Source organism: Physeter macrocephalus, chromosome 20 (assembly GCF_002837175.3).
Source record: "Physeter macrocephalus isolate SW-GA chromosome 20, ASM283717v5, whole genome shotgun sequence".
NCBI lineage: Eukaryota > Metazoa > Chordata > Mammalia > Artiodactyla > Physeteridae > Physeter > Physeter macrocephalus.
The window spans coordinates 53,608,965-53,632,045 of record NC_041233.1 but is presented as its reverse complement, the minus strand read 5'-3'; the positions used below and the strand labels follow the sequence as shown (position 1 = coordinate 53,632,045).

The 23,081-nt window shown below is 44.2% G+C and overlaps 1 protein-coding gene across 1 annotated transcript in view; it reads right to left on the bottom strand.

The window, feature by feature from the left end:
• Nucleotides 1-218: 218 nt before the first annotated feature.
• DNTT (DNA nucleotidylexotransferase) overlaps nucleotides 219-23,081 on the bottom strand; it is a 36,167-nt gene continuing 13,304 nt past the window's right edge. Inside the window, exons 4-11 of the mRNA XM_007117898.2 lie at nucleotides 21,852-22,022; nucleotides 20,750-20,821; nucleotides 19,393-19,516; nucleotides 14,870-15,002; nucleotides 13,697-13,802; nucleotides 9,884-10,129; nucleotides 2,554-2,637; nucleotides 219-647 (exon numbers count right to left, since the gene is read on the bottom strand). Of these exons, the coding sequence (XP_007117960.2) occupies nucleotides 561-647; nucleotides 2,554-2,637; nucleotides 9,884-10,129; nucleotides 13,697-13,802; nucleotides 14,870-15,002; nucleotides 19,393-19,516; nucleotides 20,750-20,821; nucleotides 21,852-22,022 (1,023 nt within the window). The 3' untranslated portion in view covers nucleotides 219-560. The remainder of the gene's footprint in view (nucleotides 648-2,553; nucleotides 2,638-9,883; nucleotides 10,130-13,696; nucleotides 13,803-14,869; nucleotides 15,003-19,392; nucleotides 19,517-20,749; nucleotides 20,822-21,851; nucleotides 22,023-23,081) is intronic.

Here is a 23,081-nt window from a genome sequence, read left to right as displayed (position 1 = left end):
GGCTTTGACCTGAGCTGAGATTCCGGCCTCAGTCCCCCTCCTCCAAAAGCTCCAGGAGGGACCCACAACCCCCTCTAGAATCTCTGATCTTCCGATTAAACCTGTTTCGCCCCTCAAGGTAAACCTGCAACTCTTTATTCTTTCATTTTGTTACATTTTTGTTTAAGAATAGTTTAAAATATTTGAGTGAATAAAAAAGACTCCACCATCTTGTTTTCTCCTATTTTTATTGGAAATATACAGTATTTCAGCTACATTGTGGGCAAAGTGGGCTTTGATGAGCTTTCCTGAGAACAAGCCACCAATTACAACACTGTTTTTGTGGAAAATGCATTGTGAATTCTAAGTAACAGTCCCACAAATGGCTTATTAGAGCATAACCCATTACCAGGTGGGGCATGATCATGTTTTCCCAAACTATTTATTTCTAGAAGCAATCTGCATTTCAGTAAGACTTAAAGAATCCCAAACTTTCCTAAGGCATCTTTCATTATAATATGAAGCATAATTTATCTAACCTGAAAAAAAAACAAGACAGAAAAGAAGTCGACAACTTTTTCCTAAGCATTTCTTTCCCATGGTTCGATGTAATCCAATCCCAGATGTGCAAAAATTTCTTCTTCACTTTCTGCTTTGAGAAATATCCTCTGAAAGCATAACAAGACATATGTGCATTCAGATATTTTTGTTAAGCATCTCAGTGCGGACATAGTGAAAATATTACTTGTAAAGCTGTTTTGTCAAAATAAATTACTGCCAAAACACATTACCCTGCTTCTGAGGATAAAAATTCATCTTACCTGACTTCTGTAATTTTTGTATTTTCCCACCCCCCAAAACTTAATAAATTAAGGTAAAATTATGACAGCCTTAAATATTCAGCTAGAGGCATTTGGTATTTTTCCTACGGATCTGTAGTTCTTAACCACAGTTGTTCATTAGAACTACCTGAAGGAGTTTTTTTTAAAAATGTTGAAAACTGAGCTATACCCCAGTCCAATGAAATCAGAAGCTCAGGAGAGGTCTTGTCATCCATCTGTTTAAGGGGTCTGGGAAATTCTCCTGTGCAGTCAGAATTATGTACTGCTGCCATTGGTAAGGAGGAGCGGTGATTATAGGATACTTGTGTATGCTGGGTCCTCCTCCTCGCCTTCCACACCTGCCCCGCTCCCACCAGGTTCCCACCCCATGATCTCTGTTAGAGCAAGCACCACTTCTCCTCCAGCCCTTCTTGTTATACCACAGCGTTGGGCCTGTAGGAGGCACTCACTTATGCTGAACTATTTGTTACGTGTCAATTTGTAAGTCTTCCTACATCGTGTTATGTGAAGCTGTCTCCACTCACATGCTAGACAACTGAGGCTTTCCTGCCAGCATCCACAGCCCTCTCTTATGACAGCAGCACCTTGATTTTTCTTTGGGAAACCACCCCTCCTACTCTCAGTCTCTGAGGGTCAGGTGGGGCTAATCCCACCTCCAAGGAGGGGCACATGACCCAAGCCTGGCCAATAAGAGCCACGGAAAAGGGTTCAGGGATTGGCACATGGCCCAGGCCTGGCCAGTGAACATCAGCTAGGGCTCTTGCCGGAACTATTAGGAAAGAAGCTCTTTTCTGAAGGGGTAGCTAAGCTAGAAGGATGGAATTCATAGGAAAACGCTGCCTGAGAGTGAAACAAACACTGAGGGAAATTTGCATGATCACCTTGATACAGCCACACCTGGAGTCCATGTTATCCCAGATGCTACAGTATATAAGCCAAATTCTTTTCTTTCTTTTCTTTTTTTGCCATTTCCATTTTGTATTGGGTTTCTGACACTTGTGAGACAGCTCTAACTAAATACACCTCATTTAGACTATAAGCTCCTAAAGGGTAAAAGCCATTACTTCTAGTTATTTTGTGTCTTCTTCCTCCTCAGAGCTTAGTTTAGTGCCTTTGATCACCGTAGGAAGAGTAGATCTTGGTACTTGTGGACTTAGTTGAATATTTAACTCTTCCTAATTCATACAGTAATCTATCATTTTGCTGAGGCAGCATTTGGACTACTGCAAGGCTAGCATACCAAGTGAGTCTCAGCTGGTGTATGAGTCTAGCTGACTGCTCATCTACATCTCAGGGCAGCTCTGTTGCTCTCCTTGCAGTGGACTCTCATTAATGACCTATATGATCACTCAAAATGCTAATTCTCACTGCATCTGAGGGGTACTTGAGTGATATTTGTGATTTGGGGGGATCCTTGGTTTTCTTTGGAGTTACTCATTGCAAAAACCAAGGATATACCAAACTCAATTAATATTCACTGTTGGACTGGTTCTAGGGGCCCAACTAGCCCATCATCTTTGAGACCAAAGCCTCTGAGGTGCATTCTGGGCCAGGTGGGGGCTATGCTTCCATCAGGATCTTTCCAGCTGCCCTCAGCTGTGATCTGTGGGGACAGGGCACTCGGGGCAAAGGAAACTGAACCTGGACACTAAAATTAGTTCTGGAAAAGCACTCAGGGAGCCAGCCTTGGTGATGAGGATCAAAGAGGCCCATCTCAGGGAGACAGCTCCACCTTGGTCTTGTCATATAGAGCGTGGTTATCCAGCATCATCTTCCGGTCGTGTGTAGCATAGCGCCGGAGGTCTCTCTCAAACTGCTGGATAAGAAATAATTAAAATAAATTACTATCAGGACTTCCCTGGTAGCACAGTGGTTAAGACTCTGCGCTCCCGGGCTTCCCTGGTGGCGCAGTGGTTGAGAGTCCGCCTGCCGATGCAGGGGACACCAGGGCTTCCCTGGTGGCGCGGTGGTTGAGAATCCGCCTGCCGATGCAGGGGACACGGGTTCGTGCCCCGGTCTGGGAGGATCCCACATGCCGCGGAGCGGCTGGGCCCGTGAGCCATGGCCGCTGAGCCTGCGCGTCCAGAGCCTGTGCTCCGCAACGGGAGAGGCCACAACAGTGAGAGGCCCGCGTACCACAAAAAAAAAAGACTCTGTGCTCCCAATGCAGGGGGCCTGGCTTCGATCCCTGGTCAGGGAACTAGATCATGCATGCCACATCTAAGGAGCCCACGTGCTGCAACTAGGGAGCCCGCCTGCCGCAACTAAGAACAAGTGCAACCAAATACATAAATAAATTTTTAAAAATAAATAAATAAATAAATAAATTACTATCAAGTCTAGAATGTCTTCAGTATTATGTGTTTAGAGATATTTAAATCCCTATACAGGAAGTCCCCTATATACAAACGAGTTCCGTTCCGAGAGCACATTCGTAAGTCCAATTTGTTCGGTAAGTCCAGCAAAGTTAGCCTAGGTACACAACTAACACCATCGGCTATACAGTACTGTACTGTAATAGGTTTATAATACGTTTCACATAAATAATACATAAAAAACAAACACAAAAAATAAAACATTTAAAATCTTACAGTACAGTACCTTGAAAAGTACAGTAGTACAGTACAACAGCTGGCACACAGGGGCTGGCATCGAGTGAACAGGCAAGAAGCGTTACTGACTAGAGTGGGGAGAGGAGTGGGAGATGGTAGAGCTGAAGGATTGTCAGCAATAGAAGACAGAGGGCAAGCTGCAATTTCACTCATGCCTGACGTTGATGGCACAGGTTCTGGTTCCTTGCTGGAACCAGATGCACGTTTGCATCTTTGAAAGTACGCAGTTTGAAGGTTAGTATGTAGAGGACTTACTGTAACGAAATGTCTATCTCCACTAAACATTCTCCAAGCAATTTTCTCCCCCAGGGCAATAGTCTACGATGACAAAGCTCCATGCTCACATGCACACACTAGACTGTAAGCTCTGTGAAAAAAGGAACCTGATTTGTTCTGTTCATAACCATATTTCCTCCTCAAATGATGCCTGGCACATAGGAGATGTACAGCAAATATTTGTTGAATGACTAAATGAGGATTGTGAGGATTGTGTCCAAAATAATACCTGGTCCAGAGTAAATGCTGGATAAATAATACATGGTGTTGTTTTTTATTTGGAATATCACTAATATAAAAGAGGATGAGGAGTTAGGAGACCCAGATTCCAGCATGGATTTTGTTCCTGTCTGGCTGTGCATCTCTCTGCAAGTCACCCAGCCTCTCTGAATCTCGGTTGGTCAAACAGGAGGGTGGAGGAAGTGCATGAGTAAGGTCCCCTCTGGCTGTAACATCCTCTCATACGAGATTCTGTAAAACTGATGGTCTGAGCCACCTGCCCCAGAGTAGCAACTCCTATGATCAGGGTGGGCTCGGAGGCTCCAGGAGGCAAAACCTGAAGCCTTAGATAGAGGACAGGGAAACCCTGGAAAAGGAGGACAATGAATGAAGTTGTCGTTGAGGTTAATTTTCCTAAGAAGCACAGATCTAGAAATTTTGTCCTTTCCATGTGGGATTAGGGAGCAAGGATGGAATCATTGCGCCCTCTAGTGGCAAGTATGGGAAAGCTGGCGGAGACTGGGAACTGCCCTTCCTCACCTGGGTGTGTGAAGACAGACTTTCCAGCCAGAAGTTCTTTATAAGGGAGTGGAGGAGAAACTATGGCTGTGGAAGAATCAGGGTGAAGCAGATTCTGGGTGCAGTAGCTGCTGGTCTGTGAAAGTACAAGAGTGTTGCTTAGCACACGGCCTCCTACAGCCCTGGGCCACTTGCCTGCAGTCCCCCCAGCACTTAGAGCAATGGCTGGTCGTGGGGGGATGCTGGAGAGGATGGGGTAACAGGTGCAGTGAGAAGCCCCCCTTGGCTCCCCAGTTCTGTGTGGTGAGAGATCTATGCCTGGACTCCTCTGATAAATCCTCAGGAGCATTTTTCCATATTCTGTTAGGAATTATAATGATGTCTCCCATTTGGAGGGTAATAATATTGCCTCAACCAATATTTATTGAGCACCTACTATGTGACAGGTGTGTTCTGGATGCTTGGAATATAACAGAGAACAAAACAATGATGTCTGCCTTGGTGAGGCTTGGATTCAACAGGGGACACAAATAAGACGCAGTAACAGCATAAGTAAATTACATGATATGTTAAAAGGTCATGCTGTGTACAGCGCAGGCCTCATAAAGGAGGTAGGATCTGAGCAAGGACTTGCCCGAGGTGAAGGAGCTAGCCAAGTGGACTCTGGGAAGAGCACACCGTGTAGAGAGAACAGCTAGAACAGAGGCCTTAGGGAGGGGCGAGCCTGGCTGCTTAGGGAGAGAGCAATGGGGAGGAGTTCAGAGAGATGAGGGGGTGGGGAGACCACGCAGGGCCTCGTGGCCACTGGAAGGCCTTTACTCTGCGTTGAATGCAGAGCCCCTGCCAGGTTTGGAGCGGGAGAGTGACCCGATCTGACTTATGTTATGACAGGATCACTCGGCTGTAGGGGGCAAGAGACCAGTCAGAACAGCTGTGGTCATAATCCAGGCAATGATATCCTAGTTAATGTTTACGGAGAGATTACCCTGTGCTGGGTGCTGGGCTGATTTCTTGCTTTATATTAATTTATGATCTACTCTATTATCGCTAGTATTTAACAGCTTCTAAAAGCGTCTAACAATACTTCTAAGAGAAAAGTATTAAGTATACAATTAGCCTCAGAATTGTGTTAAGATGAAGGCGCTGTCTAATTTAATCCTCGTTACAATCCCGTGAGGTTGGTACTGTTATTAGCCCCATTTTTCAGATGAAGACAGGAGGCCCAGAGAGCCAAAGTAATTTACCCAAGGCCACACAGCCAATGATAGAGCTAGGACTCAGACTCCTGAATCCCAAAGCTCAGGCTCTTTACCCTGGACAGTTCTGCCTTCTGCTTTACAAGCTCTTTAGTTTCTCTCAACAACCCCATGAGATAGGCAGGGCAAGGATGGTGTCTTTTGTTTCAGATAAAGAAAGCTGAACATTGAGCAGGGGCAGTGATACTACAGTCTGGTTGTATCACTGGTCACAACACACTTCAGAGGTTGGCCCGTGCATGCTGCAGTTGTGCAAGCTGTGCACTGCAAAACTCTAGAGGGCGCCATTCACTGTGTAGTCTTTGTAAATATGCATGTTTCTTATGACAAATTTCTGGGAAATGGCAGTGAGGTATTTTAAGGAAGAGATGCTTTTTAAAGTTGGCGAAAGGGAGCCATCTTGGCTAGTAAAGAGGCTGGGGTAGCCTAGGCATCTAGCCACCATTGTCCATGTGTTTCCGGAGGAGAGAGTGTACCTCCTCTAGCATCTGACACAAACGTGGACAATACTCTTGAAGGAATCTCAGCCAATAAAGTCATGCTGACAAACGGCAGATCTAGTTTGAAGAAATATGATTCAGAGGAAAACAAAAGCTTCTTTTGGTTGTTTTTTTTAACTAATGAAGTCCATACCCAGTCCAGAAATTGCACTGTACTTGGATGGTTCTAGAAAAACCTCAGCTTAATGTGTCCCAGTGGATGCATCCTACTCAGGAAATCTTTAGGGCACAAGATCCAAAGGAAGCTTTGTCAGCTTAGTAGACGAGACAACCTGGTAAGTTAATGACCCCAAACTGGGGTGAGATTAATAGGTGAAGTGGCTTAAGAACATTTCCCAGGTGCTGAAATCTTTGGGTTAAAAGGTGAAATTAAATTTCTCACCTACAAACTTTTAGACCAGACCTAAACCTGGTCACCCACCAACATGTATCCACCTGGGGACAAAATATATCGTGTTCAGTGGTCACATAAGCGGGGGCGTAAAGATGAGAACACAAGTAGCTACCGTTTGCTGAACCCTTACCACATTTAAGCACATGCATCTCATTTAACCAGATGGCAAACTTGGGAGGTGGGCGCCACTATTATCCACAATATAGATGGGGCAACTAGGACTTGAAGAGGTTATAATTTGTTTAAAGTCACCCAGCTAAAAAGTGGGAGAGCTTAGTGCTCTGTTAGTGCCCCGCAGAGCCAATAACAGTAATTTCTGAGAACTCTGAGAAAAGAGAATAAAATGTGCTGAAGAGATGCCCATGTTAAAAACAAAGTGGACAAAGAACAACCATTTCTGCCAGCGAATCCTGACTGGCATGACCTTGTATAACTTTGGACTTCCTTTTGGAACTCTCCCCTTTCCCAACAGACTCTGTTCCCAAAGATGTATGTCTATCAAACAAAGTGCATTTATGATGTATTGTTTCATCAGCTTTCCTAATTTTTATGAATGAAAGATGCCAGCCAACGTTTTTGATTAGGGTAAGAAGCTCTAGTGCGGAGATCCTGTGCTGAAATGATTCTGGCCAAAAGCAAACACACCTGACATTTAACTCAAGGTTGAGGACAATTAATGTCTACGTCATTTATCATGTAAAATCCTTTAACGACTCATGTCACTCAAAGCAACAGCCAACTACGTGGGAAAACAGTGTGGGGTGTTAGCTGGGAGGGTGGAGCACAAGCTAATGGGACAAATCTCGGGCACCATGTCTATGAATATCACATGATGGGAGCTGCCACCCGGCCAGCGCTGGCCCCGTGCCTGGCGTGGTGCTGGGGGCTTTGCCAGCTTCATCTCTCTGGATCTCTGCAACCCAGGGAGGTGGAGGCATTTTTGCCCTGACTTTCCTGATGGGAAAACTAAGTCTTAGAGGACATGGGGAACTTGACGGAGATCACCTAACTGGTAAGAGTCAGAGCAGGGGCTTGTGACCAGGTCTGGGAGGAGCCAAGTTGTGCCCTTAGCCACCAGACTGCTTTCTCTGCTTCCATGGTTCTCATACTTTAGCTGTGTCACCTGCAGGGTTCTTTCAAACACAAATTGCTGGGCTCTTCCCCCAGAGTTTCTGATTCAGAAGGTCTGAGGTGGGGTGAGAATTTACATGTCTAACCTGTTCCCAGGTAAGACTGATGCTGCTGGTCAGGGGATCTCTTTTTTTTTTTTAGTGTGTTTTCAAAGCCTATGCAAGCCTTAACTTCTAGATGGTATTGCTTCCTCTATATGGAGTCACCCAAGTCCTACTGATTTCACCACCTAAATAAGACTTGAGAGTCTTTCTTCATCTGTCCTTCCCCGCCATTACTTTAATTTAGATCTTTCTCATCCCTAGCTAGACTATTGTGTTAATCTCCTAGTCTAACTCAGTAGATGGTTCAGATCATTTAATAGTTTCCCTGTTACCTATAGGTTAAACTGTAAGATCCTCAACATTTATAATCCATCCCCACATTCTACTACCTGCCCACTTCCATTTTGTATTACATTATAAATCCCTTGAGCGTGGGGACCAGTATCTTTGTATTCCTCATAATATTGTGAACATAATAACTGCTCAGCCAATAGTTGTTGACTTAATGAATGAAGTAGGCAGGCTCTTGGCTTGGCAACTAAGTATACTTCTCTAGAATGAAAATGAATTACTCTGTGTAGTAGGAATAAGAAGATTATTTTATTTTTGTATATCAATAATTCACACATTATTATTTTATGGTAGTAATGTCATACATTCCTCCAGTAATATTAATTTGAATTAATACGATTTTAAGCTATTACATGCAGTTGTTCTGAGTTCCTGTAGAATTGTCTTTTTTTTTTCCCCAGAAGGGAATTAATAGAATTGAGATGTAGCAAGAGCAGAAATACTAGGCTTTGGACACCGTTGTGGCACAAAATAAAACATTAGCCGTCATTGACTCCTTGTTAGAAATTTGACTCCTAGTCAAAGATTTATAAACTTTACCTTGTGTAAATAAGTCTGTAATCATAATCATTTACGATGCTCAGAATATACCAATGATTCATGAGCCACTCTAAGGGAATCGTGTAACTGGTATAAATCCGTACTTGGGGGCTTCCCTGGTGGCGCAGTGGTTGAGAGTCCGCCTGCCAATGCAAGGGACACAGGTTCGTGCCCCGGTCCGGGAAGATCCCACATGCCGCGGAGCAGCTAGGCCCGTGAGCCATGGCCTCTGGGCCTGCACGTCCGGGGCCTGTGCTCCGCAACGGGAGAGGCCACAACAGTGAGAGGCCCGCGTACCACACACACACACACAAAATCCGTACTTGGTTTTGTTTTAATTTGCAACTCTTCTTCTTAAAGTCTTTTTTAATCTAAAGTTTTGATAGGTACATTGAGACACGGTAAAAATGATTGACAGTTGTGACATTAGTTTTAACAAAAATGTTTACATCATAAAAACAAGTTTCTTAGACTTATTAGAAGGGTAAGATTTCGTGACAGATGAAATACGTAAGATATGCTTCATTTAATATATCAGTAAGTTTCACTAACTACATATTTTGTGCTAATTCATGTATTCTTTTTTTAAATTGAGGTATAGTTCACATACAGTAAAATTTACTGTTTTGTAGTGTACAATTCAGTGGCTTTTGGTATATTTATGAAGTTGTCCAACTATCACCAATCTGTAATTACAGAACATTTTTATCACCCCAAAAGAAATCCATGCTTGTTAGCAGTCACTTCCTTTTCTTGTCCACCTAGCCCCTGGCGACCACTGATATACTTTCTGTCTCTATGGATTTACCAATTCTGGAGATTTCATATGGATTTATACAATATGTGGCCTTTTGTGTCTTGGCTTCTTTCTTTTTTGTGTGTGTCATATATTTTTTTAAATGTTTATTAATTTATTTATTTATTTATTTTCTTATTAGTCATCCATTTTATACACATCAGTGTATACATGTCAATCCCAATCTCCCAATTCAGAGGGGATCTCATTTTGAGAATAACTGTTCTAAATGCATCTGTCTCATTTGACCATGTGCAGGTGGAATGCCCTGATTTAGAGATTTCTGGCCACTTCCCTCCCCCTTCCTTGTCCGTCTCCCCCCATCCCCACCCCCACTGCCATTGCCTCTCCCCTGGACCCAGGTAGACCCAGTCTACCTCTTCTGGAAAGCTAAGACCATCCCACGGATACAGGTAGCGCTTACCCGGGAGCCAGTCCAGCCCAGCAGGGCAAAGGCATATTGCTCGTAGGGGCACATGACCAGGTCCACACGGATGGCCTTCCAGGTCTTTCCTTCCTGTTGGATGGACTTGTCACTGTCCACTCTCTGATGGTGCAATTTTAAAATCAGAAAGCCTTTTTGAAAATGATCTAAAGCATCCACTTGCCTGCTTGGCACCTTGAGCTTTTCAAATGTCGACTCCACAAGGTCACAGTATAAAAGTAATCCCTGAAAATAAACAGAAAGACATCAGGAAGAGTCCCTGATGCAGAGGGTCAGAGATTTTATATTGGGCTCTTAATGAACGCCCCTAAAGAAAGCTTTGCAGATTTAAGCAAAACATGGGTGCGTTTTGTCCTTGCGTTGTGAGCCCACCTGGTGATACTATAGCAGAGGGACCCAAGGAGTGGGTGTGACACTCCCTCTGCAGCAGAGGAATTTAGCGATCAGAGGGGCCAAGCCAAGGCCACTTCATGGCAAAGCTGCCAGAGAACCTACTCCCGCAAGGTCTGAAGGCAGACCAGTGTTCAGAAACTTGCCGCACTCCCTTAAGTACAAACCAACTTTGAACAAAAAGCCGTGCCGTTTCTATGCGGTTGTTCGGACTTAGTGTCCCTCCATATTATACTGATGACTTGGCCCAAAAGGTTGTGGCTGAGGCTCAGCCGCGTTGGGGCCTGATGACTCACTCTTTCTAGGGAGCATTTTGAGATTGTTGCTCTGCCTGCCTTGGAGACTCAGACAAAATTGGTGGCACGTCACCGAACGTTGCCTAGTCAGAAAGTTACGCCCAGCAAGCTGCCATCCTCCAATGTATCTGCTCCGTGGGACTTCCTCACGGCACAGGGCAGATGTGGGGTGGGGAAAGGCAGAACTATGCAACTAACTGCTGAATCTGAGTAGCAACTAAAAGAGCAAATAACCTGAAAATAATCTAGTCATAGCTATTAGGGTGTATGATTTGTTCTCGGATTCTTTAGGTCAGACATTCTCAAATATTATCATCAGACGCATTTGGAAGGTTTGTTAAAGCACGGTTTGGGAGGTCGTGTCCCCAGAGTGATTCGTGCGGGGGCGGGGAGAGATGAATTTGCATTTCTAATAAGTTCCCAGGTGGTGCTGATACTTCTGATCTAGGGGCCACACCTGGAGCATCACTAGTTCCATTTGCTATTGTTATTCGAAGCACTTGGCATTTCCTGTGCAATCCACACCCACCCCCAAGAGACATTGTTTCAATTCAACTCAACACTTTGAGGAGGGGATGCTTTTCCTTTTGCTGATCTCAGAAGAGGGAGCACCCGGCCCTTCAGTGCCTCTCCCAGAAAAGGTATGAGGAAGAACCGGCACCATCTGAAGCAGGGGTGGGGAGTGGGGGGACAGTGGAGGGGAGCGCTGATGTCAGGAAGAGCCTCTGGTGCAGGAGGCAGATGTTGCCCTAGACAAATCTAACAACCAACTCCCGGAAGACACAATTCTGCTTTTTAATGAAACTTACTAAGATTAGTCAATATAGCAGCCTTTCATGTCAATTTGAATTATGTAAATCTGAAAAGCGAGCAATTAAAATATCAAAACAGCTTACTTTGAAGCCAAATTTGCAACTTCCCTCCCCCCTTTAAAAAAATTCACAAAGCTGGCTTCCTAAAAGTTGTAGACTGTGTTTGCACTATTGCCACGTGGTGGTGACACTTTGACTGGTCATAGACGGGCCACCCACCAGGCATGAACCCAAACTACACCCAGCCAGCCCTCCCCTCTTTGGGGTGAATTGCTGGTGGCCAGTGGAGTCTTCTGGATGGCACCCACCCCCCAAGATCAGTATTTCCAAGCTCTTTTCCTCCCTTTCTCCCACGGAGAGGTCTTCTACAAGGACCACATGTAGATTCACCTGATAGGCAACTGAAAACCATACCCATTGGCTGTTCATTCGTTCTGCAAGTGTTTCAAAACATCGTATGTGTATATGCGTGTGTCCTGTAAGCATGTGCTCAAGTGTGCCTGCATGAGATATAATCATCTTAATCTGGAAAGTGCAGATTCTGGTAAGAAAGGCAAGGGTGGGGAGTGAGGTAGAGGCGGAAGTTAACCATGATTCACAGCCGAGGTGTTGGGGGCAGGCGTGGGGCTGCAGGGGTGTGGACAGAGTTGGTGCCTGGTTGTCAGCAAGGGAAGGGGAGCAGCCGCTCGCGTTCTCCCCCTGGGTCCCCTCACCCGGAGCAGTGCCTGGCTCTCCGGCAGAGTTCAATATACAGTCGTGCAGGAGAGATCATGACTACAGTCACTGTTTAATAGGCATTTATCAAGCCCTGCACCAAATGGCTTATCTAATTCTCTCAGTTAATCCTCCAATTAACAAATGAGAGAGGCTTGCTATCCCTGTTTCACAGATGAGGAAAGAGAAGCTAGGAAAGAGTCCCAGCTCCTTCAGCCAGTAAATGGCAGGGTTGTGCTTTTAAAATCCCAAATCTAAAACCCACGTGCTTAACCTCTGCCTCCACCAGTGTCTGCCCATCTCTTTGCTTGGGGACCAGCAGTATGGCTGCCTGGCGGCCAAAGAAAGACCAAGGAAAATGAGGCTCCTTGTCCCCATCTCGCAACCCCATCCCATGTCGGGCTGGGACAGTCTCAGAGCACGGGGACGGTGGTGACTGTAAACCAAGGTCGAATAGGTCCAGTCTTGCCAGAGCCCCGGATGGGGGTCCAGGCAGCCCTCTCTCCACCCAGGCCGTGGCTGGCAGAGGCCCTCAGGATGCTCTCTGTCCATGAGAATCTTTCAGCTTTCCTGCTCGAGCGGAGAAGTAGGGCCAGCCTAGGTTCGGCTGACTCTTTCTCGTCTGGCATTCCCCTGGCTCAGCCTATGATGTTCACTCTCAGAGCTCCTGGCCGTCTGGATCCCCACTCCTGAGAGAGAGAGGGGCCTCGTGGGTGAATTTGGATCTGGTTCCAAAGTTGGGTCTTCAATTCTGGTACTCCGGGCACCAGGGTTGTGTGTTTCTTAGACTAACTGTATCTGAGATCGTCTTTCTCCTGTGTGTCAGGGAGATTTGTCCACACCCAGAAGATGCTAAATCACTCAGGAAAAATGAAGCTGTGCTGGAAAAACACCAGCCCCAGCCTCCTCAAGTCATCCAGGCCTACGGGTTCCTAGGGAAGGGACCTCTGGTCTCCTCAGTGCTCTCACTGGAGTTGGGCAGGAGTCAGGGCCCTGCAGGTGGCTCTGGCCGCAGGGTCATCCTTAGTTCCCTCCACCGGGCAATATACGGCCCGGGGCAAACCTGATCTCAGTGGGTGGGGGCTCCTGAGCCATGACCTCTGCTGGGCCCAGCTTGCCCTCATTAGCTCACTTCTTCCCATCTCAGCACAAAGTCAAGGTGGTTATTGACCAACATAGAGTTCAAGGCAGCCCCGACACGTCTTGGGCTGATTTTATCCTAGTCTTAGCCCCACCCCTAAGCTTGCTCTACCCTGGTTCACACCTCCCAGGTCTTCTCAGCACACGCTGTTCGTTTTGTTTAGGGCTCTGATGCCTCTGCACGTCCAACACAGAGACAAGCCGCCCTCGGCCCCTTTGGTAATAGGACGAGTGTGTATACACAAGCTCACAGCCCGGACTCTAGGACCCAAAGCAGGTAAGTCTCACTGCATGTCACTGGCACTGTGTAAGCTGTTGCAAACAACTGAGAATCAGTTAGATGATCATTACACATTTAGAAGGTCAATAGTGTGCCAGATTCAACGGTATTGATATAATTCTTGAGTGTCCAAACATCTACTTATGATCTTTCTTCTTACCTTTTTTTCCCATAAGTTTATCACTTTAGGCAAAAGTTGCTCTTCATCCTCTGTTGATCCTGGGCTGGTAATTAAAAAATCTACATCATGCCCAGTCTTCTTACGCCTGATTTTAAAAATTGTATAAAATTGAAACAAATTAGATTTTTAGCTCTCAACTTAAAAAAGTCACCTGTGTTTCTATGCCCCATGCTTAAGGTTTGCAACACAAAATGCTCATGATGTATTTTTTAAACAAAAGATCCTTGGTTACACAACTCTCCTCCTTGCAAAATAAATTTATGACACAGAAAAATTAAAAAATCATACACGGTACGTATATGATTATGTACATGTGGGTAAAAATGGCAAAGATTATTTCTTCTCCACACCCACACATGCGCACACTCCCACACACCAGAGACAAGCTGGACAACAAGCAAACCAAGAATTATATTCACGTAATATGAGATAGGGTTCTTGCAATTATGACATAGACTAAGGGCATTTTCTTGGATTTGATCTTGTGTTCCCACTTTCTCCGTCACCTCTACAGCCACCATGTAAGAGGACCACGGGGAGAGATGGAGAAGGGTGTGGGAGGGAAGGAGTCTCTTTCTGAAACGGGACTTCAATATCCAAAAATTGCACACATCTCTGTGAAGAGTTTATTTATTCACTCGTTGACGCAACCAATATTTCTCGAGTGCCTACTGTGTGCCAGGCACCACGCACTGGCTCTCACTGAGTACTAAGCTCCCAAACCTTAGTGGGGGGACACGCATACAAACAATACAGACAAATTACTTGACAGCTGTCCAGGGAGAACTGAGGAGGGGTGCCTCGCCCAGCATGGGGAGGAGGGAATCAAGGAAGGCTTTCTGGGGGAGGTGGCATCTGAGTTGAAGCTTAAAGGATGAGGAGAAGTGAGCCAGCTGATGAGTTGAGGAAAACAAGCCCAAGCAGAAAGGTGGGATGGAGCAAAGTCACAGAGGCGAGAAAGAGCTCCGTGTGTGCTGAGAATGACAAGCCACTTGGGGTTGCTGGAGTGCAACATGAGGTGCAGGAGATGAGGCTGCAGAGAGAAGCTGGCGCCAGACCCCCGAAGGCCTTTTGTGCCAAAACTCCTGCGCATGGGGAGCCACTGAAGGTGTTAGAGCAGGGGAGGTGAAAGCAGCTGTCATCATTATTTACCTCCGGAATCCTCCTGTCATGGTGACGAAGGCATCAGGCATAAACGCCCAGACGGCCTCTTTAACCAGCACATCGACTGCCTCTGCTTCGGCCCTGGTCACACAGCTGACAAGGTCTTCATAATAGAGGAATCCTGAGAGGCCATTGGACAGGTCAATGGAGAAAGGGACATGTCTCGTGTGAAATGACCAGCCCTCAGTGAGAGGGGATTCGTCCCCACATAGAGCTAACGTGGCCACAGACATCAACGCCAAACTGTTCCACAGAGACCGAGTGATCTGCGTTCTCTTGGTTGTGAATTTTTCATGTTAACAATGGCTCTTTTCTTTCTGACTGAGAGACTTACAATTTCCTGACTAAGGAAGAGGCAATGTTTCATATCCTAGAACCAAGCTGTTCAAATATGACTTCCTATTGAAGATCCAGCCCTCCTGATCAATAAGCTGCGCCCTATTATTTTAAAAAGATAATGCATAAAGATTTGGGGTGGGAAGATTTGGGGTTGCACGCTTATAGATGAATTAAAGAATTGAAGTCAAGAATAGGAAAGCAGGGGGCTTCCCTGGTGGCGAAGTAGTTGAGAATCCGCCTGCCAATGCAGGGGACATGGGTTCGAGCCCTAGTCCGGGAAGATCCCACATGCTGCGGAGCAACTAAGCCCGAGTGCCACAACTACTGAGGCTGAGCTCTAGAGCCCGTGAGCCACAACTACTGAGCCCGCGTGCCGCAACTACTGAAGCCCGCGCGCCTAGAGCCCGTGCTCCGCAACAAGAGAAGCCACCGCAATGAGAAGCCCACGCACTGCAACGAAGAGTAGCCTCCGCTCACCACAACTAGAGAAAAGCCTGCACACAGCAACGAAGACCCAACGCAGCCAAAAATAAATAAATAAGTAAATTTATTAAAAAAACAAAAAGAATAGGAAGAGGGTAGATTTGCATCTGAGGAGAGTCGGAAAATGTCTCTGGTGGTTTGGTTTATTGCTTCTTTGTCTGACCATCACGAATAAACGAACGCTCAGACAGAGTGGTCATGACTGTGCTCCGCAACGGGAGAGACCACAACAGTGAGAGGCCCGTGTAACGCAAAAAAAAAAAAAAAAAAAAAGTTCTTTATTTTCATGAGCTTAAGTCTACCTCCTAGCAGATTCACCCATCACTGCTCTCTGGAAAGATGTGGAGCCACCATGTTGGTCCTTCTCACCTCCAGGATCACGGGAGGGAGGAGGCAGGAAGCCCATTTGGCTAGAACATCACGGTCACAAAATTCTCAAATTCAAACTTCCCATGTTATCTCTAAATAAGGACAGTTGCGGAATCATATTGGTAGGACCAAGAGAAGATAATGTTCACAATAATACATCTATAAACTGTGCTCAATACCAAACCACACAGCTTGTAGAACACTACTGTTTTTTATATCAATCCTAAAACTCTCTCTCTCTTTTTTCAAAATAAAGCCACAAGCACAGGGAGATCAGCTCGGTGCTTTGTGACCACCTAGAGGGGTGGGATAGGGAGGGTGGGAGGGAGGGAGATGCAAGAGGGAAGAGATATGGGAACATGTGTATATGTATAGCTGATTCACTTTGTTATAAAACAGAAACTAACACACCAATGTAAAGCAATTATACTCCAATAAAGATGCTAAAAAAATAATAAAATAAATAAAATAAAGCCACATTTTTATTGCATTATGGCCATTCTTGTGTGTGGAGCATTTGATTTAAAAAGCAATGCTTTCAGGGGGTTGTTGTGCAACGGGTACAAAGTTTCAGCAGAGATCTTCTGGCATCGTTGTGCCTGCCACACAATAGTCCATTAACAGTACTCTATTGCACACTCAAAAATTCATTAGTAAATGTGATGTGGGTCATAGACTTCAATGCAAAAGTTAAAAAGAATCAGGGTTCTGAAGGAAAACAGGAAAATATCTTATGGTCTTGAGGATAAGCAAATATCTCTGAAACAGAGCAGGGGCGCGGGGGCACTAACTATAATGAAAAGATTGATAATTTGGATTTCCTTGAATATAAGAACGTATATTCATCGAAGGACATTATCAAGCAGTGAAGAAACACGCTACCAACTGGGAGAAGATATTTGCATTTTATGTATCTGACACAGTGCTGGTGGGGTGTCTGCTAGAGCTAAATCAATAGCTATTCAGCCTCTGACCCAGCAATTTCACTCCTAGGTGTATGCACAAGAGAAATGAGGACATATATCCCCAGGTACAAGAATGTTCATAGCCAAAAACTGGAAATAATTCTAATGTCCATCAACAGGAAATGGGTAAATAAATTATGATACCAATGGAAGAAAAATTGGTAAGAGGGTAGATCTCATGTTGTGTTCTTATCATATTTTAAAAAATCAATTTAGTAAAGTTAAACAAATCATGTATAAATGTGAAAAAAAATGAGCAACAATGCTCCATTTGGCTCTTTTTTGATACGAAAATTTCATCATGGCTGATATTCACAGTACAACTCATTTGGTAGCCATAAAATTCCTGTGCTTATTCAGGATGTACCTAAACCAAAAGTCATGATTAACAACAATTTCTTTAAGGACATAGGCAGGTATCAGGAACGAACATGGAGATGATAGTTTAATAATTTGTTGACACCCATGAAAGCAACTTAATTGGCTTTCCTTTTGGGTATGGTAGGGAGGTGAACTTATTACAAGAAACTTATTACCCTGTACAGTGTTATATGTGTGCTGTTATATTTCAGAAACCAATGTGGCACGTGAATCTTCAAGCCTCAGGGAATTAAAACCAAGTATGATTATAAGTAAAACTGAATCAGGGTTTAACCCCTGGATCGTACTTTCAACATGTTCAGTAAGCTTACTCTTGGCAAAATGTTAAACTATTCCCATTGACAAGTCCATTCATTGTAGCGCTGCTACAAGGGATACATAAAGCCTGGGTTTTTCAGCTATAAGTATGATAGGAAGGCATTCCTCGAGTTCTACATAAAACAAAAGCATTAAATAGTCGGATGGCCATCACTGATGGATTGAGAGAATAATAGCTGCTTCATTCATCTGTCTGGAAGAGCCCAAATAGGAAGAGAAAAATCCAGTTTACAAAGCTGGGGAATTGGGAACTACTTGGATCCCAAGAGCATTCGGTGTCAGTTGATAAAAGTTTTCATCTAAGGGAAACACGGCATTGCCTCCCACTTTTTCTCTATGTGTTGACAGCCCTTACTATCATTCTGAACCATGTTTAATACTTATGTATATTTTAATACTTATGTATATATTTCTATGGCAACTCTAGAGCTGGTGTACATCACGCTTATTAAGTGTGCACTTTCAGAAGCCCAGAATATGAATATGGGTCTTTTTTTTCCTTAGGCTCTTTTAGTTCCTATGTGGCATCTTATAAGGCTTATTAGCAATTTTTTGGAGGCTAGCAACTTTATGAAGTTGGGGAATTCTATAGTAGCGTTGATGTGAACCACCAAGAATTGATTTCTTCCTCTCCTCTTGCTTGTTTCTTTTCATCACTTAAACAGAAGATAGCTGTTTTCTTTTTTCTTTTCTTTCTGGTCTCCTCTTGTAGAAGATTCCCTTACTTTCATATGATTAAAAATGTTGACGACGCCCTCATTCTTTGTAACTCAGAAGCCGTAGTGCTTAGAACTGTGGCTGTGACTTCCTTTCAAATCCCAGTCATATTGTATTTCTATTGCATATTAAAAATAAACATTTAAGTCATACAATTCTTGACCCTAGTTTTGGACATTTCGTGACTGAAAAAAATATACCAGGACCCTCCATAAATAGAAGTGACCAAGCCACCTTCAACCTCCGTGAGGCCCTGCCAGGCTTTCAGATGCCTGTCTCTACACTCTTCTGGGTTAAGGAGTCCTGGTTCGGTAGATAAACCCCTGTCTAGATTTCCACCGTTTCCCTTCTATGTCCTGGTGTCTTATAGTTTCTAAAGCAGATATGTATTTGTACCAAGCAACAGCTCTAGTTCGTTCAAATATTCTTTACTCCCCAACCCTCCAGGTCAACTTTCTGTCTTGGATTCCTCACCCATACCTCTTACCCAGCCAGGACCCAAATATCTGGAAGAGTCAGTTCAGTAAGAACTAGATCAATGGTGCAACCAGGTTTGACAGTGGGATTAAGGAATGACAGCAGCCTTCATGCAGGGTATATTTGCTCTGTGCCAGGCTAAGCGCTTTGCCTGCAAGATCTGATCTATTCCCTACTTACGTACCGATGTTACCTCCCTTTTATAGATGAGGTAACGAAGGCTCAAAGATTTTAACTAACTTTCTCAAGATCACACGACTGGAGAGTGCCAGAGCCAGGATTTGGATCCAGGTCTGTCTGATTCCAAAAGCTTGGGCTTTTAGCCATAGCATGAAAAGAGGCCAAACAAGAGACCAGCTCACCAAGACTGGAGTTGACGTATGAAGTACAGCAGACAGATCCCTACCACAACCTGACCAGCCCATGGCAACAACATGAGATTTTTTAGGAGAGACAATTCACCTGCTTTCTGCATTCTTGTGAATTTCAAGGTTTTGTCCGACCTTATTTTACTCAGAGATCTGAACCCCATCCTGAACCATTTCTCAGATGTCTTCAATCCCACTCCAAATACAGAAGTAAAGAGCTGAAACAAAGGGAAAGGCATGCCTTTAGTTTCTAAAACAATCTTTATGTCAATGAAATGATACTTTTCAAGGTCAAGTGATTAAGAAAAGGTGTAAACAAATCTCTGACCTAGTTCCTCCTGAATATGACAAGCAGGTGGGCAATGGTAATTTTTCAGAGGCATTTCTATTTCAGGAGGGTCCCTTCCTGACGTATGTTATTACTAAATGAAGCAGAAGTGAGGAGCCAGCTTCTGGCACTGCCGAGGGCTTCCAGATATCCAATAAGGATTGCCTGCACTTTCAATGCGTGACAACAGGGATCTGTACTCAACCCTTTGCCAAGAGTGTCTTACACACACTCATGCATATTCACCCTCACAGTTTAAAGAGGGATGCACGTGTAGGTTGCATAAACTCTCCACCATCACACAACTGGTAAGTGTCAGAGCCCAGACTCAACCCAGTCTGTCTGCCCTCTGAACCTGGCCTTCTGCCCTCGACCACAGTTTAGCCTGAGCATCACTTCTGAACCCAAGGGATTGGTAGGTGGAAGTCTCTGGCCCCTGCAACTCCAAGGTAGGGAACATTGGGAGGTAACAAACCCTGCTTCAAAGTAGACAAGGATTCAGTGAGGAGCAGGTTTCTTAAAGAACAGGTTTGTTCTTTAAGAGTAGGTTTGTTTTGTCTCACAGTCTTAGTGTACCCAGGAGTGACAGACTCTTGGGAGGTAAGGTCATTTGTATCTCACCATAGCATGGCAATAAGCTCGAGCACCCGTATTTATTTAGGCATCTGCTTCCTAGACCACTGCTATGGACTGAGTTGTGCCCCCTCCTCCCAAATTCATATGTTGAAATCTTAACCTCCAGTGTGATGGTGTCTGGAGATGGGGCTTTGGGGAGGTAATTAGGTTTAATTGAGGTCATGAGGTGGGTCCTCATGATGGGATTAGTGCCTTTATAAGAAGAGACACCAGAGAGTTTGCTCTCTCTCTGTGTCATGCGAGGACACATTGAGAAGGAGGCTGTCTGCAAACCAGGAAGAGAGTCCTAACCAGAGCCCAACCATGCTGGCACCCCAATCTCAGATTTCCAGGCTCTAACTGTCAGAAAATAAATATTTGTTGTTTAAGTCACTCAGTCTGCGACATTGTGTTATGGTATCCCAAGCTGACTAACACAACCACTTAGAATAAGTAATAGGATTAACTGAAAAACCATTTTTGATAAATACATATAAAAATCACATACTTTGAAGGACTGATATCGTTCATCGTTTAACACAGCTTTAACTTCAGAACTTTCTCCATCTTCAATAATTTCCTGCACGAACCGTTGAAAAATATATTACATTAGTGATGTTAACTGCAGTCTAAGATTTTCAAATCCCCAGATCTAGTAGCTTAATTTTTCATGAAATACACCTGTTGTATACAGGATATTTCCTTAGCTGAGCTGGAGAAAACAAGACATTTCCTGCTTGAAAAATCTCAGGTTATTATATTTCCAAGGACCCCTTTACAGTCCTCAAGGAGGAAGGTACAGAATGATTAGGGTCCAAATCTACAGAACACCAAACCAAAAGATTCACTGACAAAGGTCTGTCTAAATATTTGAGATAGTTTTCTTTTCAATGAATATAAACTAGCTGAAACAAGAGGACTTTTCATATGAGCCGGTTAATTTTGGACCCATTGAAAAGCTAATCCGGGTTCAAGCCCTTATGATGTCTAGCTCAGAGCCACCCAACATCCTCTAAATGGAGTTGGGATTATTTCCCTTGAATAATTTACCTTGAGCTTGACTGTATTCAAACTTACTCTTGGATGACCAATTTGCCTTGCCGGGGAATCCTTAAACATCATTAAATAAATAACTACCCATCCCTGGCTCTCTTAGAATATACAGGTAGAGATGCAGAATCAGCCTCACTGACCATCACACCCACCACCATTCTGGAGGGCAGTGTCCCCTGAGTGGAAGTGAGGTTCTTCACACAGCCTGTGTTCGAAGTCATAGCATCCTCTCCCATTGAGCTTTTAGGTCACTAGAGTCTTTCACTGTGATTAATGATACGGGAGAGTTATTTTCCCACTAGCTGACCCCACATAGCTCCAGGAGAGAAAATATTGGAGTATGAATTACACATATATTTATGTGTATCTATCTATCTATGTAATATATATGTTATATTATATATATATATATATAATCTATATTAGAGAAAAAGGAAAATAAGTCATGAATACCACATCTATATAGTTAACAGGAAAATCCATTAACTGCATCTCTCTCTCTCCCTCCCTCCCTCCCTACCTATCAGGAGTTGGGACGAATCACCTTTCACCCTTACCTCTATGACACACTTCACTTTGTTCCCCAGGCAGGGAATTCCTTCTGTGTCCTTCATACTGATGATTGTGAATGGCAGAGATTTAAGTACAGAAGCTGCTCTCATAAATTCCAGACAACAGATTTCATTTTCTTTAAACTCATAATTTTCAGCCAATACCTCAAAGGCATCCTGAAGAATAAAACCAGATAAGCAAAACACAGTCTGTTTCCTAGCCCCTACCCCCCGAGACAGCACTCACTTGCAGACACCTCTTGCTCTCTGTTAAGTATTAGAACACCTCGTGACTATTTCTTCAAAGAGCAGGATTGGGTGTCCTGTACTTTTGCACCCCTCCCTTGGTGGATGAGCGGAATTGAGTTGAAAAGACAGGCCACAGAGTGCTTTGTGAGGAAACTTTGAGTTCTCTGCCATTAGATATTCAGGAGTGATATAACTATAAAATGATATTGTGCTCACTGCATCTTCCTAGTTGATACTTGGCATGATCCTTCCCTCTTTGCTGACTTGCCCACCAGCCTGTGGCCAGGATTCTTTCTTGATCACTGGGAAGCCCCATCTCTTATCTCATACGTGAAATATAGTCAGCACTTTGCATAGCCTTGTTGAATGAATGGGTATAATCATAAGTGGCACAAACCCACAAGCAGGGTTATTTAAGGTAGGGGGTTATTTAAGGTAGGGCACGTTTGCATTTCTGGCAGAGGAGGAAGCAGCTGCAGCTGTGCGGCATGATCCTCAGTGCGTCCAGTAGCTGCAATTTCCTGGTGCTCCTTGCACACGTGGGGCTAGAAGACTAGAAAGGAGAAGTTTTGTATTTGATATACTAATGCATGTTTTATCTATCTGACTACTGACTCTAGGCTGGAGGACATAGTTATAGGCTTGTTTGGGTCATTTGAAACATAATTATTGAACTTCAGGGCTGAATTTAGAGATGATCTAGCTAATTCCTTTTTGAGCAGATGAGGAAACTGAGGCTCAGAGAGAGGAATTGACTTGCCCCAGATAGTTAATATCAGAGAGGCTGAATCCAGGTCTGCTGACTCTCAATCCTCTGGCTTCCCAGCAAAAGCTGTTTATGCACAATTGCTATTTCTATGTAATTTGCTCTTACTATGTAATGGACTGATTACAGTACATATTTGTTTTTTTCAGAATATTTGCCTTTGATAACTGTTGTGTCCATTAATGACAACTCCCGATAAATAGTAACCTAGTGTCTCTAAA